Source organism: Centropristis striata, chromosome 7 (assembly GCF_030273125.1).
Source record: "Centropristis striata isolate RG_2023a ecotype Rhode Island chromosome 7, C.striata_1.0, whole genome shotgun sequence".
NCBI classification, from domain to species: Eukaryota; Metazoa; Chordata; class Actinopteri; order Perciformes; family Serranidae; genus Centropristis; species Centropristis striata.
In genome coordinates this window covers 21263231-21281138 of record NC_081523.1, presented here as the reverse complement: position 1 = coordinate 21281138, position 17908 = coordinate 21263231, and the positions used below count along the sequence as shown (strand labels likewise).

The following is a 17908-nucleotide window of genomic DNA, read 5'->3' as shown; positions in this document are numbered from 1 at the left end:
ATGAAAAAGTCGCTTTAATGGCAAGGATTTATGATCTGTTTATATTATTTTCATGTTTTTGGCCAATGCACTCACACATTAATGTGAACAGGTCTCTTTCAATGCCAGTAACAAAAGACAAACAGCTCATCTGACAAGCTGAGAGACAAAGCTGCTCGGCTGACAATGAATAGATTCATCCAGAATCTGAGGATTAACAGACGTGAACTTTGTTTTTGAAAGGAAGTATTCTCAATCTAAAGTTCATGTTCAAAACTTCTATTGACAACATGCATGTGTGTGTGTGTGTGTGTGTGTGTGTGTGTGTGTGTGTATAGGTGTGTTTTTACTGTATGTGTGTGTATTTGTGTGTGTGAAAGCTAATGCCTGGCCTTTCTCCCAGAGGATCAATAGGAGCTCTGTTGCCGCGGTTACAGGAGAGATCAGAGACTGGCTCTGTCCCTGCCTGAGCCATCATCTTTCATCATCTGCTATCAGCGTGCACGTGTGTGTCTGTGCGTGTGCGCGGGCGTGCATACGAGGCACACGTGTGCACGGATACACTCTTGTAGAGGAGACTGACAGAGGATGATAAAAAGAGACGGCAGAGTGATAAAAAAAAATCCAGATGAAACATCTTTTAAAGCACTGTCGCTACTTTAAAGCCTGACAGTTTCTCTTGGCTGGTTTTTCACTGGGTATTTAAATCTCCTCCATAACTATCTCCACACAGTCAGGATAACAAACTAGTCCTTTGGAGAGTACAGTGACCAGGCGTGGGTGATGGATTGTATTTCAACAGCTCAAGGTTTTGGGCATTTCTGCAGCACTTGTACAGATATTCATTTTGAGGTAGCAGTCTAGAAGGGAGCCAAATGAATCTACCTGAGTGCTGCGTGATGGTGTTCACACTCTTAATAGAGCTTTTGTTGATTGTTTGTGCCAGAAATGTTGCGCTGCCCTCCACCTGTTTATGCAGCATGAGAATGGAGACCTAGTAATGCTCCATTTAGAAGAGCCACATTTAAATCCTCACATTATCTCCACAACCTACTCAATAAACATGAGTTTAATTAGCCTCAGAAGGGCTTTCTAGTTTCTATTTTGTCCAAATTTAAAATCTTCCTTTTTTCCTACAGCTCTCTGCATCAGTTTACTCCAGAAAGCTGCAAAAACTCCAAACTCAGATGTAAAAGAAGAAAAGACTAAACGTTAAGTGTAGCACGCTCTTCAATCGTATGCCCACATGGGATCAAGGATATGTGTGTCTGTATTCATGAATGTGGGAGTGTGCACAAGTGTGTACAGTATGTGTACCCTCTGGTGCCAGCCCTGCCCTTCTGGCCTGCGTAGCCCCGGCAGCTGTTCCGTGCACTGGGTTACATTCCTGGGGAGAGCCCTGGGGCAGAGCAGCTGCCTGGTGCACCTCTCCTTACCCCCTTTTTACTCAGTTTCCTCTCGCTGGGCCTCTCTCTCTGACAGCACATGCAATAACATGGTGACATTCCTTCATTTATTACTGCACCCCTGCCCCCCCTTCACCCTCCACTACCACCACCACTGATTCCGACACATATGCTAATGTACTCCGTGTGTGCTCGCGTTTACCATGACAAACAAAGAGTTATAGGCAAGACAGGCATGCAAAAGTATGCATGGAGCAAAGATGCAAATGTTGGTCTTGACTTGTCCAACGCCAGCAAAGAAGCCCAAAGTCAGCCTCACATAATGACAGGAGATATATTGTAATCTGTATATTAGCAAAAACTGCAATAAAAAGTGGCTGAAAAATTATATATAATTTCTTGCAAGCTAGTGTATTTAAATTGCTTGTTTTGTATAAAGACAATCAATTTACTATTACATAACACAATCAAATTAGCAGATCATCACAAATGTGCTGTGCTGCTGTGGCTCAGTTGGTAGAGTTGGTTGGCCCCCAACCGAAGGGTTGGTTGTTCGATCCCAGACCGTCGCAGCCTACATGTCGAAGTATCTTGAGCAAGATACTGAACCCCAAATTGCTCCCGATGCTGTGTTCATCGGTGTGTGAATGAATTCCCAATAGTGGCAGGTGGGACCGTTTAGGGTAACCTCTGCCACCAGTATGAATGTGTGTGTGAAAGGATGAATGAGCGCAGTCTGTAGTGTAAAGCACTTTGAGTGGTCGCAAAGCGACTAGAAAAGCGCTATATAAGTGCAGGTCCATTACCATTTACACTTAAAATACACTTAAACAATTTTTTAAATATTTAACAAATTTTCTGTCAATCAACTCATCAATGAATAAACCTGCGCAGGCCTTGCCCTATATTGTGATATTTAAGAAAGTGAAAACAATTTGTGAATCAGATCCGCTTTAAAAATGAATGGGTTCTTCCTTGGCCCATGAAGTCTCGGGCCAGTAGTTTTTAGGAGTTTAGTGATGCATCAATCTGGACCAGTGTTCTTGTTCACTTGAGAAGCTGTTTTTGTTTCCTGTCTGTGAAGCCCACTGAGACAGTCATTGTGATGAAAAGCTATACAAATAAACTTGGTTTGACATTTTTCCTAGAGACTCCTTTACTGTTAATAACCCTCCTCTTCTACTCGGCTCCACATGTTGTTGGGGAAGCAGACTTGATGTGGTCCAGTGAAGTCCCAAGTCACTGGAGGAGTGAGTCTAACCTGGTCACGAACAGACAATGTGTCCTGTGTGCTTGACCGACAGATGGCCTTTGACACACACACACACACACACACAAGCTTGCATGTACGCTATCACAAAATCGCTTGGGAACCTACACACATGCATACATGCACACACAGACATGGACTCACACAGCATCCCGCATCACATGAGGCTCATATGAAAGGAATGGGAAAAGTCATGCACTCTCCCTCATACATGCAAACACATGCTCCGGCTCACAGGCACACTCACACACATATTCATGGTCACTCACACTGTTCACAAAGCAGTCCTGCTGCACGCACACTGCTGGTCAGCCACATATTCCTTTCACTATCATGTACATGCTCACGCTGATCACACACAGAATCTTTAGCTTGCACGCCAGTCTTCTCAGCACCTTTAACCCACATGCAAGCTTCTTTTCACATTCCCTGTGCAGCGTCTTTGCACTCTAGCCCCAAGTCCTAAACTTTGGGTTTCAAGTCCTAAACAAGTCATAACACGCTTTTCACCAAATGTAATGCCATTATAACATAAACATCATGAAATAATGTTTTAAATTGACATAAATCATGAATTTAAATTTTGTATTTATATTTATTTGTTCTTCATAGTCATTTCCTGCAACTTGATTGGATGCTGTCGGATTGGTTTAAACAAAGTGGATCTGGGGAATTAAGTGTCAATATGCTGGGAATTAATAACATTAACATTAGTTGATTTAGGAAGTGAAGGGAAATGATTTGTGACACACTTTTTTTAATAACTTTTCTTTTTAATCTTTGGGTTTTAGGGGAGGTATCAAGTATTTACAAATAGAAAAGGATCCAAGTGTCCAAGGAAGTCCAAGTGAAGTCACGAGTCACAATTTCAGCTGATAAAATCGTCTGACCAATATATCAATTGGGCTCTAGAAAATACATTAAAAATAGATTAATACATTTTGAAAAATCAGGATAATCCAACATTAATGTGATTTTAAATCATCATAAGAAGACTTCTTACTTCATGCACTGATAATACAGTTCTGTTATAGGCTGAACAATCTATGCTGTGTTTTATGACATTGCATTCATGCACAATGACTCAGGATATTACTAACCATTGTTTAGAGTCATGAGAATCACTCCTATAATCCAATATTCATCCACTCTAAAAAGCTCTCACTCTCTGTGAGGTAAACAGCAAGGGGCTACACAGGCTGAACGGCACTCTTGTGTTTGTCCAAGAATTTTAAGCAGATCATTCATCTGAAGAGGATGCAGTACCAGACAAAGAAAAGCTGAGTGAGAAGATGAATAAAATCAGAGCAGGAGCCAGAGAGGGAGAGAGGTGAATAAATGGCTACATTTATAAGGAGAGACATAGGTGATTAACCTCTTCTGAATGAGATTACTAACATTAGGACAGGTCCATTGCCTTTAGGCAGGTGCGTGCAGGAGTGTGTATGTTTGTGTATGAGAGAAAAAGAGTGTGTGTTTCCACGCATGGCTATGTGCATAATAGCCTTGTGTATTTTTAGCAAACATCGGAAGTTTTTCCTGGAAATTGCAGACGAGAATCTGCTTTCATATGCCAGGAAGTTTGACTAAAGAGGCCTAAACCTAAATCTGGACCCGAGGCCAAACGCAAAGTGGCCTTGGCTTGTTGACCGCAAGGTTAATTACTAGAATCAAACACAAGAACTGAATAAAAGTCACTGAAACATATGTCTAGCTATTAAACTGACAAAAATATGTTACAAATTGTAAATCAAACAAATTTTTTTTGTGTGTGAGAACTTGAACAAGTGGCCTGATGGAGTTTGGAATGTAAATAATAAAAGATGAAACTTCAGATGTCTGGTTTCATTACAATAACCGCTCAACTTGGACATCAGAACATCTGAGCCCCATTATATACATCACTGCCCCAACAAAACAGCTCATATAATTAATTAGATCTTGTAAAAAACGAAATATGTATCAAATTTTTCTTTTCAAGACAAGCCATGTGTTAACGATGGTGGACAGTTTACGGGCTCTGACACAGCTGTGTTTTCACGCTCAAGCTCCTGTACTGAGAGGCGGCTCTGTACAGTAAAGAACTCTTCAGTCGCCAACACACAGCTGCTGAGAGCAAATACAGACAAGAAATACACACACTCACAAACATCGTTAATAGTGCCATTAGGGAACTTTGTGCAGTACTAAAACATGAAGCGAATACTTGTGGGATTTAGTCAGTAATGGTGGCTGTAAAGAAGAGTGCTGCTATTACAGCAGAATTTACTACACATTACTAAGCGGTGCGCCTTGGGATGGAAAGGGAGAGGAAATCGTCTACATTTCATTATTGGAGGAGATTAAGGAGCTTTGATGCAAATGCTCACATGTCTGAGAGTGTGTGTTTATAGTGTGTACACTCTTACCTCAGCGTCTTGCATCTGTAGGTTGTAAGTTCTCTTCAGAGCTCGCATAGCTGCCACGCTCAGCTCCTCTTCCTCCAGCAGAAGCTCCAAAAGCATCACTAGCTGCTCCGACGTCACCTGAGGAGACAAAACAATTCATGAGATTAATAGTGCAGACTTATACAACCTCATAAAATATATTGAGACACATTATTGGATATTATGAGCTTAAAAAAGTCACATCCCGCTCGCACCAGCAGTTTCAAACTACTAAACTAGCAAAAATTATTAACATATTGTATGCTGAGAGTCTGTTCTCAAAACACATTTATGTTTATTTTCTAAAAGTTTTATTTATTTTCTTTTCAGTGCTGGGAACGGGATGATGAAAAAACACATCAGGCAATTAATGCAGCCGTTCAAACGGAGGAAACGGCAGCATAATAAAACAGAGCTGAAATGCCGATTAAATAAATATGGTAAACCAAGTGAATCTTGTACAACTGGGAAATATTACAAAAGAGGACAGATAAAGGGGAAAATATTGGGATTTGAATCAAGGGCAGAGAGAGAAGTGAAACAAAGCAATGAAGTTGTCTTTTTTGATATCGTCCTATTGTAGAGAAACAAAGGGAGCAGCACTGCTCAGGGACGCACGCTGCCAGAAAAAGACATCTTTTAGAACATTTAGTCTTTGTGGGTTGTAAGACTGTGATGAAATCCCTGATTGCAGCGATGACAGAGCTTTAAAAATTGAGAAAAGAAGAAAGGTTTTCAGGAAATGCCCCACTGTTGCTTCTTATTAGTGCACGTACTGATTGTGCTATCCTGAGGTAAAGCTAAAGGAAAAAAGCTATTTTCTTCTAATGACTAACATCTTCAGGGACGCTGAAAACTCAGTGGTGAATTTAAACGATTATTCCGAGGATGGATGTGGGCAGCGATATGAGAGAGTGACTTCCTCCTCTGGAGAGAGCTGTGCCCAGCCTTGCCTGCCTCTCTCCTGCTTCCTCCCAGCACTCCCAGCGACACTTTCTCTCTGGTCCCAGTCTGGGACACAATTAATGGCTGACAGCCCTGCAGAGACTGATGTGAAAATAGGTATGAAGTGTGAGTGTGACTGAGTGAAGCAGAGCGCAAGAGAGAGCAAAAAAAAAAAAGTGACAGAGGAGGAGGACTTCTATTCTTGGAAAAGAATGCGTTATATATTTTATAAAAAGACTATCCATTTAAAGCTTGCTTTGGTAAACAACCTCCTCAAGCGCTGCTGGGAAATACCTGACCTGAAACCAGGAAGTATTTCAGCATGTAGCTGTTGGAGCTGAGGGAATAACACCCAGACTCCAGCTGGCAAATGGTCAAATCAAACACCACTAGTGCAACATGCGCGCACGCGCACACACACACACACACACACACACACACACACACACTGATGATCATCTAACTCCGTGGAAAATCTGATATCCAGCCTTGCCCTTCACCCTCTATCGACTCTCCCTTCTCTCCATCCTCTCCTCCCTCCATTTTGTGAAGGCTGAGTGTTTTCTAAAGTGGCGTCTCCATCTCTAAAGGGTCTCTTTGGGGGCCCACCCATGATCCTTCTCACTCTCCCACCCTTTGAAAAGTGAGGAGTCCACACAGCAATAAAACACTGCTCACTCTCTCTCTCTCTCTCTCTCTCTCTCTCTCTCACTCACTCACTCACTCACACACTCACACACTCACACACACACGCACACACACACACACACACACACACACACACACACACCCCTGTGCGCTGACTGACTGTGAGGTCCTGTTGTGCCTGTATGTACTCATGTTGCTATGGCGGTAATCAATATGTCTGCAGCAGTGTCTCTGAAAGCAAATTCCTGGTCAATGATGGTACATTACAAACCAATTCATATTGCTATTGTTATCCTGACACACACACACACACAGACACTGTACACTTTGTCTCACTGGCAGAAACACGACTGTCTGTATCATCACATGTAACATCTCCAGGGTGAAGTCACCTTATATCAACAGCAACTCCTTCTTCCATACACTCATCTATTTCTTCAAAAACACAAAGGAACTCAAGTACTTAAAGGAACATTTCACCATTAAAATGACCACTTGTATATTAATAACTCACCCTGTGTTACCTTAAATTCTTAAGAATTTTTTTTTCTCACATGCACACGACTCATCTTCGCACAGACTCGCAAAATGTTTAAATAATAAGATTTCTTTTCAAAATAAATTTTCTTTTTCTTTTTTTTAAGTACTGAGCATACGACAGGGTAAATGACACTTGGATTATATTGCATTAGTTGCAGTTAAACTTTAGTTCATCAAGGATTTACTCAGTTTTCTGATTCTTCGCTTGTATGTGGTGGCATGCCATAAAAAAGCTATCTTCAAGGTACATGAGGCAAGTAGTCGACAAAGAAATGGTCATTTAAAGGGTGAAGTATTCCTTTAATTATAACTCTGAGGGTACTTTATTTTCTATTTCAGTTTTATGCTACTTTAAACCTCAATTGCATTAAATTTGGGGGGAAACTATTGCACTATTCACTTCACAAAACAATGATTTGTTGCCTGTGAATTGCTCATGCTTGGGTACACAATTTGAATCCGGTGCAGTAAAGGCGGAATTTACCAGCACAAAGAAAACTTCTGAGAGCAGAGAGTACCTGAACTCACCCCAGCTTATTTTCTCCCTTTTTCTTTTAACACATTTAAGCCACCTGCAAAGGGCTCGAGTGTTGCTTTAAGGCTTTAAGACTGATCTAAACTCACATCTGTGACTGAAAATGTGTTTCTGTGTAGCTTGAGTATGGTTGAGTGTGTGTGTGTGGGTTGGTTGAGAGAGAGCGAGAGAGCGACAGAGAGAGACAGAGAGAGAGAGAGAGAGAGAGAGAGAGAGAGAGAGCAATTATAGGGGGAAAGGTGAACTCCATGGAGTACTCCTTTATTAATGGGTAGAGCTTGAAGAATGGCACACAAACACTTACAAACAGCCCATACAGGCAGCCAAACACACACCACAGTCCCATGTCATGACCAGGTCATGGCTAACTCTAACAATAGCCCTTAATAGTACAGTGCTGAAAGCACTTTACTACCGAAGGGGGAACGTATCCCTCTTCATCTCAACGATTCATGTGAAAAGATCTCCTCACACACAAAGCAGAATTTTGCCACATGAAAGAAGCATTTCATTCCCAATCTGTCTGTCAAAGCTGAAGAATGCTAATGCTAAAACAGACAGAACACACCGACGCTCCCTCGTTCTCACACACACACATACACAGACTGCACTCATATGGACATTATATTTAAAACAATGCACACACCAACATCCACTTCTGCACAAACCGCTGACATGGGTCAGTTGCACCAGCTCTATATTGAGTCGAGCCTTGCAAGGACCTCTGGGAAATATGCTGCTGAAATGTCCCCTTCACACACTGACCTCTAAACCTCAACCGAACAATGACACACACACACATGGGTGCATGCATGCACAGATATAGACTGTTTACCTCAGTCACTGGAAGCTCAATGAGATAAACAGCTATAGTAAACACAGGATATGATGTCCAACCGCAAAATATAAATGAAATAAAGTATATATAGCTGTGTGTGTAAAAGTGTGTGTGCAGTGCTGTACATGCTATTCCCATGTGACTGGGAGAGCAATAGAGAAAGAGTCAAAAGAAGCAAGCGGCTACATTTGTGTGTGTGTGTGTATATGTGTGTCAGTGCATGTGTGTGGGTGTATGGGACCATGGGACTAACATTAGTCATGCTACTGCTGTATTATATGTTTGTACAGCTCAAAATGAGCCGAAGCTCTTTAGCCTTTTGTACAAAATATGCATGCTCACACACACATTCACAGCATAGACAGAGGTTTCATTGTAATATTTCTACCTTTGACACTCCTCAGGCTGCAAGTTTAAACTTAAAAGTTGCAGATAAATTAAATTGATACATCTGTGAGTCTGCGCTAGCTCTTGTGCACTTCCTTCCCCGAGACAAACTGTATAACTTTATAAACTGTATCTTAAATCTTTTTCTGTCCCTTTCTAATAATCCATCACTTGCTCAGGATTTCCATGGCAACGGCACTGAGCACCACTCTGCGTTCTGTACCGTACATAGGAGAGCCAGCCTGTGTCCTTTTTCAGGAGCCTTTACGCACTGACAGGATTGATCCAAAATATTTCCATTTCCTCCATCCATCCCTCGCACTCTGCACATCCTCTGTGTGCTAAAGAGGGTCATGATCTACACAGCTTTTAGTCTCTTGCCATGGTGTGAGGTCGCTCCCCATTTACCATCACATCTCTACAAGAAGGACCTGAGATAACCTCTACTGAATCATCACTCTCATATGTTTCTGCTTCTACTCGCAGTGGCATACGAGAAAAATAACTTTTTTTCAGCCCTTTTTCACATGCATTATGGCTTGAACCTTCAAACTCATTTTCGATTGAACCAATCTCATTGTAAGTTACTAGTAATGGGAAATAAAAAAGGGAAATTACAAAACAATTTGAATAGATAACAGATGGAGCAAACGAGACTAAAAGAGGGAAAAGGCACCAAAGGAATTGAGTGATAAAAAAAAGTAAACGACTAGACTAACTGACCATAAAATCTAAATAATGACTCCAAAGAACATAAGAGAACCTCTTTCTCTATCCCTGGCACTGTTGAAAAGATTACAGAGGTGCTGCTGCTTTCTTTTCCTCCCCTACCTCTCCTCTCTTCCTTCCCTTGCTCCCTACATCCGTACAACTGAGGAGAGTGTGCTGCTTGTTCAGTCACACTGCATTATGGGTGTTGGAGACATTGAATAACTGTGACATTATAAAACCAAACTGTGAGAGGCCATTGAATCGTGTGTGTGCATGCGAATGTGTGTGTGTGATGCCATTCAACCGCTCGGCTGCCTTTTATTTCTGTCTGACCGCAGGCTCGTAAAAACACATTCTGGCACCAGCAGCTAAAGGCCTCAGCCCACGCCTCAGGTACTAAGGTTTCACTCATTCTTTCCCTCAAATCCCTCCCTTTCTCTCTCCCTCTGCCTCTGTCTCCATGACTGTCTGCTCCACCGTCTCCATACCAACTCCTTTTCACTCTTCTTTTCACTGGACCAAACTGCGTGTCTGGCTCCTCCAATTAAAAGCCCCTCCTTGTGTCCTTTATCTCTCTCTGTCCGTCTTTATTTTACAATTGATTTAAGGGGCCGAGCATTCATCTGCTCAAACTGCAGCGCTGGGCCCGGGTCTTGAGGAGGAACAGTACGCAAAGCAGCTGTTAAGATTCTCTCAACAGCTATGACAGCATAAGTAGCATCACAAATACTTACACTTTTAATTAGGTTTTAACTTCTCTATACAGCTGCATAGAATTAAAATGTGCATTAAAAATGGCAGATGGTCAGGAGTTAAATGGAGGAAAAATTGAAAACTGAATGATGTAAAGAAACTGTAAGTAGCTTGCAGGGAAAATTTAATTATGCCAAGTGGTCATTCAGTTCTCTAAAAACCCTGCATAATCTCTACTGCTCTGATTCTTTATCTCCTTAAATAGTAAAATATTCAGCATTTTTAGCCAAAGAATTAAGTTTAAATCCAACAAATAATGTCTGAATGTATTTAACAGACTGACTCCCCGGCTACACTAAACATGTAATGTATGCGGACTGTCGCAGAGTGGAATGCAGGCTTCACCTGTAGCACACATACAGTGTAGGGTTGTGTGAGTCACAGGCAAATCAAGAAGGTGAGCTTCAGTTTTTGGACCCAGCAAAGTGCTGTACATCTTTTTCCAAAAGATTGTGTAATATGGGTAAGTTAACTTCTACAAACCACAGTAATCTGACACTCTCTCCCCGACTTGCTGGTTATATGATGGGCTGATGTTGGGTTGCGATTTTGCAAAAGTTACAACTGTTTCAACATTTCCATCACAGGACTTAGCCTTTCTTTTCGGTATCACCAAAATGCAGTACCACACTTTTTCAGCACACTGCCAGTTTTGGTCTGAAGGCAGTCTAAGGAATAAAGTTACGAACCAACCACCAGCTGGTACTGGCAAAATAAGTGCTAAAAGGATGAACGAGACATCAAAATGGAAACCCTGTTTAATGCAAAGTAGTTATATTAGTTAGACTCATTTCTGTGTAAAGGGCCACACACACCTTGTTTAGAAATATGAATAGGAAAGACCTTTTTTTTTTTTTTTTCATTTGTAGAGCGGATCTTCGCGGCACATATGCACCACTTATCCACTACTCTCACTCCTGGTGTACCACTTTCATTGATCATAGAGGAAGTGTAGTGTTGCAGCAGCTGCTCTGTGAACAGTCCACATACGTTTGACGTTCAGTGTAACCTGGGCATAAGATTTACTACCATTCAGTAAATTCTCAGTATAAAAAAAGATGCCTTTAGTTAATTATCACATACATGGTCACATGTGAGCAGGGTGCTCCTCTCATACACTAGCAGGAGACTGCAGTAGCAGTAGCGTGCGTGGGTGTGTTTAATGTAAGGCACAGCAGTAATGAGACCACCCTATAAATATAAAACCTATAAATATGATAAGAAGCTAAGAAAAATAAAGTCATACACTGTGGGGATATGATGCTGCAATCTTGTGGCTTCACAAGGTCTAAAAAGACATTATAAAAAGGCCTGCTGACATCATAGGTTTTGTAAACCAATTTCAGGTAATGGATTGGAGCACACGCACACACGAATACACACACAGGAGATGCTGAAAGGTTATCTGTGAGTCACATGGTTTAACTTGTGAAATGGAGCTGTCTTCTGAGCTACCATCTCCTCAAATGATGTCGCACCTGCTGCAGCAAGCTGACGATCTCTGAGATAGTGTCGGTCACAGACTGATGACCTCGCTGATGACCTACAAGCTGCGACTGTCTATCTGCAATCTATTCATTAATGGCATTCATTCTTTGTTTTTCAATTTTGGAAAATGGCTTTAATCAACAACGACAACACCTACAGAGCCTGCTGTGATGAGGGGGTATATTTGTGTGCATGTGCGTGTTAATCTGGCTGTTGCAATCAGTCGCAAACCTTGTCAGGATGTAAAACATATAGCGAGCTTTGGAGAGAGCCAAACATAGTGGGACGAAACAAAAAATGGTAAAAGAAAGCTTTTGAAGTTTTGACCTTGCAATCACGATGACTGTCTGGATCAGTCTTCTCATCAATGTGTCCCCTGACACGAGCACATGCACTCACAACAGGCAAAGTGGCGAGAATTTTCACCAGCGTGAGTCTAATGGGAAACAAATATTCACAGCACGTGCAATACTTTGCCAATCAACAGAGCCCATTTGGAAAACAAACAAGTCTATGCCTCATTTATGCTGTTAGTTAAGTGTGCTGGACACAATTTTGAGCATGTTCTTATATGTATGCACAGGACGGTATGTGTACTTCTTCCCAATTCCCCAATATTGAACCCAGTCTATGCCTTTGCATGTTCGTGTGAATGTGTGTTTTTCAGTGTGTGTTTGATCAGCTGCTGGTTGTTAGTATGGGTAACCTCTGGAAGTAGCTGCTCCTTCCCCCCCATCTTCCTTCCTGGCCTTCAAATTCACAGTCTCAGGCCAATCAAAAAGCAGCGTGGAGTCACAGCGGGGTTGTGAGTCAGGGGTTAAGCTGAGAAAGCACACACAGTGAGCCCAGCAGTGGAGAATGACTACACGCTCTGAGGTGGAATCAACCGGGCAAACATACACACACATGCAAGACAAACACACCTACACAAAGTGCGTGTTTATGTGTACGTGCATGCCCACTTTCAGCAGGCAGTCGGCACACTCCATTTTCTAATTGTATTTTACATTCAAGAAAATACTTTTTTTTTTTTTAATTCAATAAATGAATGGTGTTTCCAAAGTAATGCATTAAATAATCGTGATTAAGATTTTTGCCATAATCCAGCAGCCCTGAGTCTCTGGCTCCTCAGATAGTTTTCCGTCATTGTCTCAACACTTTGTTTTTTCTTTGTGCAGCCACAGAAGGTAGGATGTTGTTATGTAAAATTCTATGTTCCTGCAATTTGGCATCGATCATGAAGGCAATTAACATGTTTTCTCTCCTACTCATCACTGTTCTGACTCAGTCATTCACACATACACACACCTCCAAAACAGGGGAAGTTTAATTAATCTCTGGCACTCTGTGCTTTGACGCAAGCCACAAATCTAACTATCTCCAGTGGATGCCTCCCTCGCCTCCCTCTTACCATTCCTCCTCCTCCCACAACCCGTTGTTCCATTCCCACTGGAGACACAAACAACAACTCAAACACATTTCAGATAGGCATCTTTTTTGGCCTAATTTTGGAAAGCACAATTCCCCTGTAGGACAGTCGTGGGCACTTGCTGTACTCCTGTTGTTCTGGGGAGGTAGAGACATGCACGGACCTCCACCTCATTGTCACCTGCCACCTTCACTGGAAAGCTTTAACAAACCCCTTAGATCCAGCTACCCCCCATGCAGGTGCCCTAACCAACCAGTAGGAGTCACAACCGTGGATTGAATCCAGCTCTGGAGTGGTTTGCCCCTGCACCACCCGTATGCCTTTGAAAGAGAGAGGCCTTTGGAACAGGACTGGAACAAAAGGACTCTGTTTGTGTGCGAGAGAGAAAAATCTGTAGCATTTGTACTACAGTGACACATCCAAACAGCTGGACGTCTGCTTAGACAAAGAGAGAGGTGAGGAGAAAGGGATGGCGGAGAACAGAGGCATACGGGATATTTTTATAGAACACATGGATGAACTGGTGGAGACAGATACTCCTCTAAAGGTCATCGTAAAGGATAACAGGCTCCATGAAAGAAATTAAACCAACAACAATGCCTGTGTATCCAAAGCACAACATCAGAACACAGCTTATATTTCTGTAGCATAGACCTTCATTGTTGCCAAAAAATATTACAAACAGCCAAACTGTTGCACTGGCTGACATGTTCTTCTATTGTGTTGAACATTGTAAATTGGCACTGTAGTTAATCTTGAGTCACACCCACATACACCATTGTGTTGCTGTACTCAATAACTCTGGCTTTATTCAATAAAGCACCGAATTCAAGACTCAAAGGCACCATTTACTTATGTTTGAAGAACATTTGCTAAGAAAATGTTTTAGGAAATTACTGACTCTTAAAAAGTAATATTCTGAACCTGTTCGTAAAGATTCATAAAAAAAAAAGTACCAATAAGCTTGGGAATGAAACCCACAGACTGGGAAAACTAAAAATAATGATTGGTTTTGGTCTTTTAATAGGATATGTTGGCAATAACAAAAATATAAAATATCACCAGGTTTATACCAATTTATTGGTTGGCTGATTTTATCAGAGCGATACCACAGAGATATAGGACTCTATTGTATTGGTGTACATTTTTTCCAAAATGCTTCAATATGAAATTTTTTTTTACAGAACATATAATGCAGAAAACAATGCCTTGAGTGGTTTAGAAATTGTGTTTTTTGTTATTGTTGTTATTCTTTATTTAAGTGGTCAGCAACTGGTCACACAGTACTGATGTTTATTTAGCTATTATTTCAATTTGATGAATCCCTTATTTTACCTCTGGTCATGTATTATATGTATAATAGTTATATGTAATAATGCCAGATATTCTTTAATAACATTTTTGTTTAAGTAAGGAGCCTTCTGAGTATCTTTGCACAGTCATATCTCTGCAAATTCATTTTCATCCATTCACTGTGATGAGGAGCTTTTTAACTGATTTCAATTCAAAGAAAACTTTAATATCAAATTTTATTTATTTCTATTTATTTATTAATAGAATTACACAAATGTATCCATTCTTGTTGCTGCTGTTTTTTAATTCTTCCATATGTCACTGGAGAGCTTCAGATGGTCAATATGCTGCTTTGGCAGATTGTCTTCCTGCCAAGAACTAAATTCTGAGGGAAATACTGACATCTCAATCCAAAATCATCACCACTTTGGAATTTAGTTAAACCCTGATGCTCAACACAAACGCACACTAACACAATATACTCAGTTATCTCACAGATTACTGCCCACTCCCTGAACACATAAGGTACGGAAGTATGAAATGTGACTAAGGCTGAAAATAGCAGAGCACCCAGGTTTAATTTCCTCATGTCATTTGTTCTGGCCTGATCCGGAAAGGGTGAGAGCAGCCTAGGGGTCGTGGTTAAATATTATCCCTGCGGGGGGAAAAAAACAACAGTGAGCTCCAGCCACACTGCACTTTCCTCTAAAGGGATAGTTCAGTTTGAAAAACACTTACAGAAGATCAGAGTTGTTGATCTACATAGCCTGTATCATTTAGTTTGTTTGTGTTGTAGAAAATGGATAAGTACCTCATACAACCCCACTTCTAAATTTCGGAACCATCCCTCAAAGGGGTTGCAGATAATATTATTACTGGTGTGTGCTGCTTTTCATTATAAAACGACCACAGTGGGGTAAATAGGGCACAGAGACACACATAAATGTCCAAAAGGGTAAAGAAATAAATAAAAAAACCATTTGCTAGCTCAGGCAATTGCATGTTGGCAATTTCACCATGCCATTTTGTAGCAGTTAGGTTCCTAAATGTCAGGACACACACACACACACACACACACACACACACACACACACACACACACACACACACACACACACACACACACAGACACAGACACAGACACCCACAGACACCCACCCACACACACACACACACACACACACACACACACACACACACGCACAGACAGACAGACAGACAGACACACACACACACACACACACACACACACACAGCTAGAATTCATCCATTCAACCCAGGTATAGTTGGATGGCAACAATAATGGGGGTAAAACACAAACACCAGTGATGACCTCCTGTGTGGAGTGATAGCATCTACTGCTGTTGAAAGATACACTGAGAAAGCGAGGTTTAGAGCCAGGGTGGGAGGAGGAAAGCTGAGATGACTCAAGCAGACAGAGTCAAACACGAAGAGGGAGTGGCAGCAAGAGACAAGAAGCGAAGAAGAGACAGTGGAAAGAAGCTAACATAGCCGGAGACATCAAAGAGAAAGGTCATGTTCAGGAAGAGACTCCGAGTTTGTCTTTCTGCATTTGTGTGGGCTGTGTTAATGTGTTTGAAATGCACACAGATATCTTTGTTTGTAGGTCTTTGTATCCATGCGTGTGCGCGCGTGTTTGTGCAGTATGTACTGTATGTGTGTTGTCTCCTGTGTGAACTCCAGGCTGGCTCGGTTTAAGCAGTTTGAGCTGACAGAGGTATGTGGGATGGACGGAGCCCAGATATCTGCTGCACAGACAGACGCGCACACACAGCTGTGGAGTCATGCACCACCACAAAGAGCCAGGCACACACACACACACACACACACAGGAAGAAAAAAAGAGGCTGATATTAGAGACTGACAGAGGACACCACAGAAACAGAAGAGAGATGGAGTAAGAGAGAGCATCACAGAGAGACAGCAATGGGGAAAACAGATGGAAAGTAATTCAAAAATTGCTGTTTACTTTGCATTAAAACCCCAGGAAGACAATCTTTCTGGGGTTTTTTTCTCATGATAAGACCACATCCAGCTTAACATTCACATGATATCCCAGGCTGAAGAATATGGAGCTGTCGCCTGCAGTATGGCTCTTGGCAACAACTGAAAGGTGTCTATATCTGTCTGTCTGAATACTGGATTACTCCAGACTTTCGGGAAGATTAAGACAGTAGTTTTACATTGTCATCCCCTAGCAGTGTGAATGACAGTATATACAGCTAAGTCAATTTGTCTACATTTTACGTTGCTTTATTCTTTGTAACAGACAGATGTAAGCTAGAGAGATTTGTACAGTTTTGTGCCTCTGTAATATTTAGTCATAAGCGTATTTCTTGAGCTGAAACTAAATAGTCAATTAATGGATTACTATTTTGAGTGATTATCAATCGAAGTAATTTTTGAAGCAAACATGCCAAACGTTCCCTTTTTCAAGCTTCATAATTCTTATTTAATAGTAAATTGAATTAATAATTGGACTTTTGGCAGCAATTTTGGAGGCATCCCCTTGGTAGATGAACTTGTGATTGGTATTTCTGACATTTTATAGAGTAATCACAAAACTAATCTGCAGTCAAAGCAATAGTGGAAATTATTGTTAGTAGCAAGCCTGGAAATTTTAGTTTTACAAACTCATATTTCAGAAAATGACTGGTTTGAAACACATCTTTAATCCATGTGCCATCAATCTATAGTATTTGTGCCTTTGGATTAATGACAACAACCCACTTCAATTAAAGGGTTTCTATGCATGTCTTCCTAAAAACTCATACAAAAGTATAGACTCGTACAAAAATAATCACTCTAATTCATCATCTAGGACCTACTGGAAGTGTTTGGCGGTGTCTGTATCTTCAGAGACCCTGCCCTCTCCTGGTATTTTCTCTTTTCTTTTTTTCTGTGTTTGGGAAGATTGTCACCTTTTAGGCACAAAGCTAAAAAAAATTGTGGACACAATGCCGAAAAAAAAAAATAAAGTGAGGCAAAATCCCAGGCGAACACAGCTTGTTCCAAACAGAGAGCAAATCTGGGGTTTGCTTTCATTTTCATAGGGATGGCCAAGTTTGAATGTTTACAAACAGTAAGTGACAATTTCTATATAGTATGCCTTTAAATTATGGTTGGACCACTGATTTGATTCTCAGGAATTTAGACTTAAAAGTAACATAGCTTACAGGAAAAACAATGGTGCTTTTTGGATTTGACCTTCCTCAACAATTATCTGTAGCTAGACAGCC

At 41.2% G+C, this 17908-nt stretch overlaps 1 protein-coding gene across 1 annotated transcript in view; it reads right to left on the bottom strand.

Annotated features, from left to right (window-relative positions):
* The window catches only part of aopep (aminopeptidase O (putative)), an 85805-nt gene that overhangs the window by 10731 nt on the left and 57166 nt on the right, over positions 1-17908 (bottom strand). The window contains exon 15 of the mRNA XM_059336501.1: positions 5064-5180. Coding sequence (XP_059192484.1) covers positions 5064-5180 — 117 coding nt within the window. The remainder of the gene's footprint in view (positions 1-5063; positions 5181-17908) is intronic.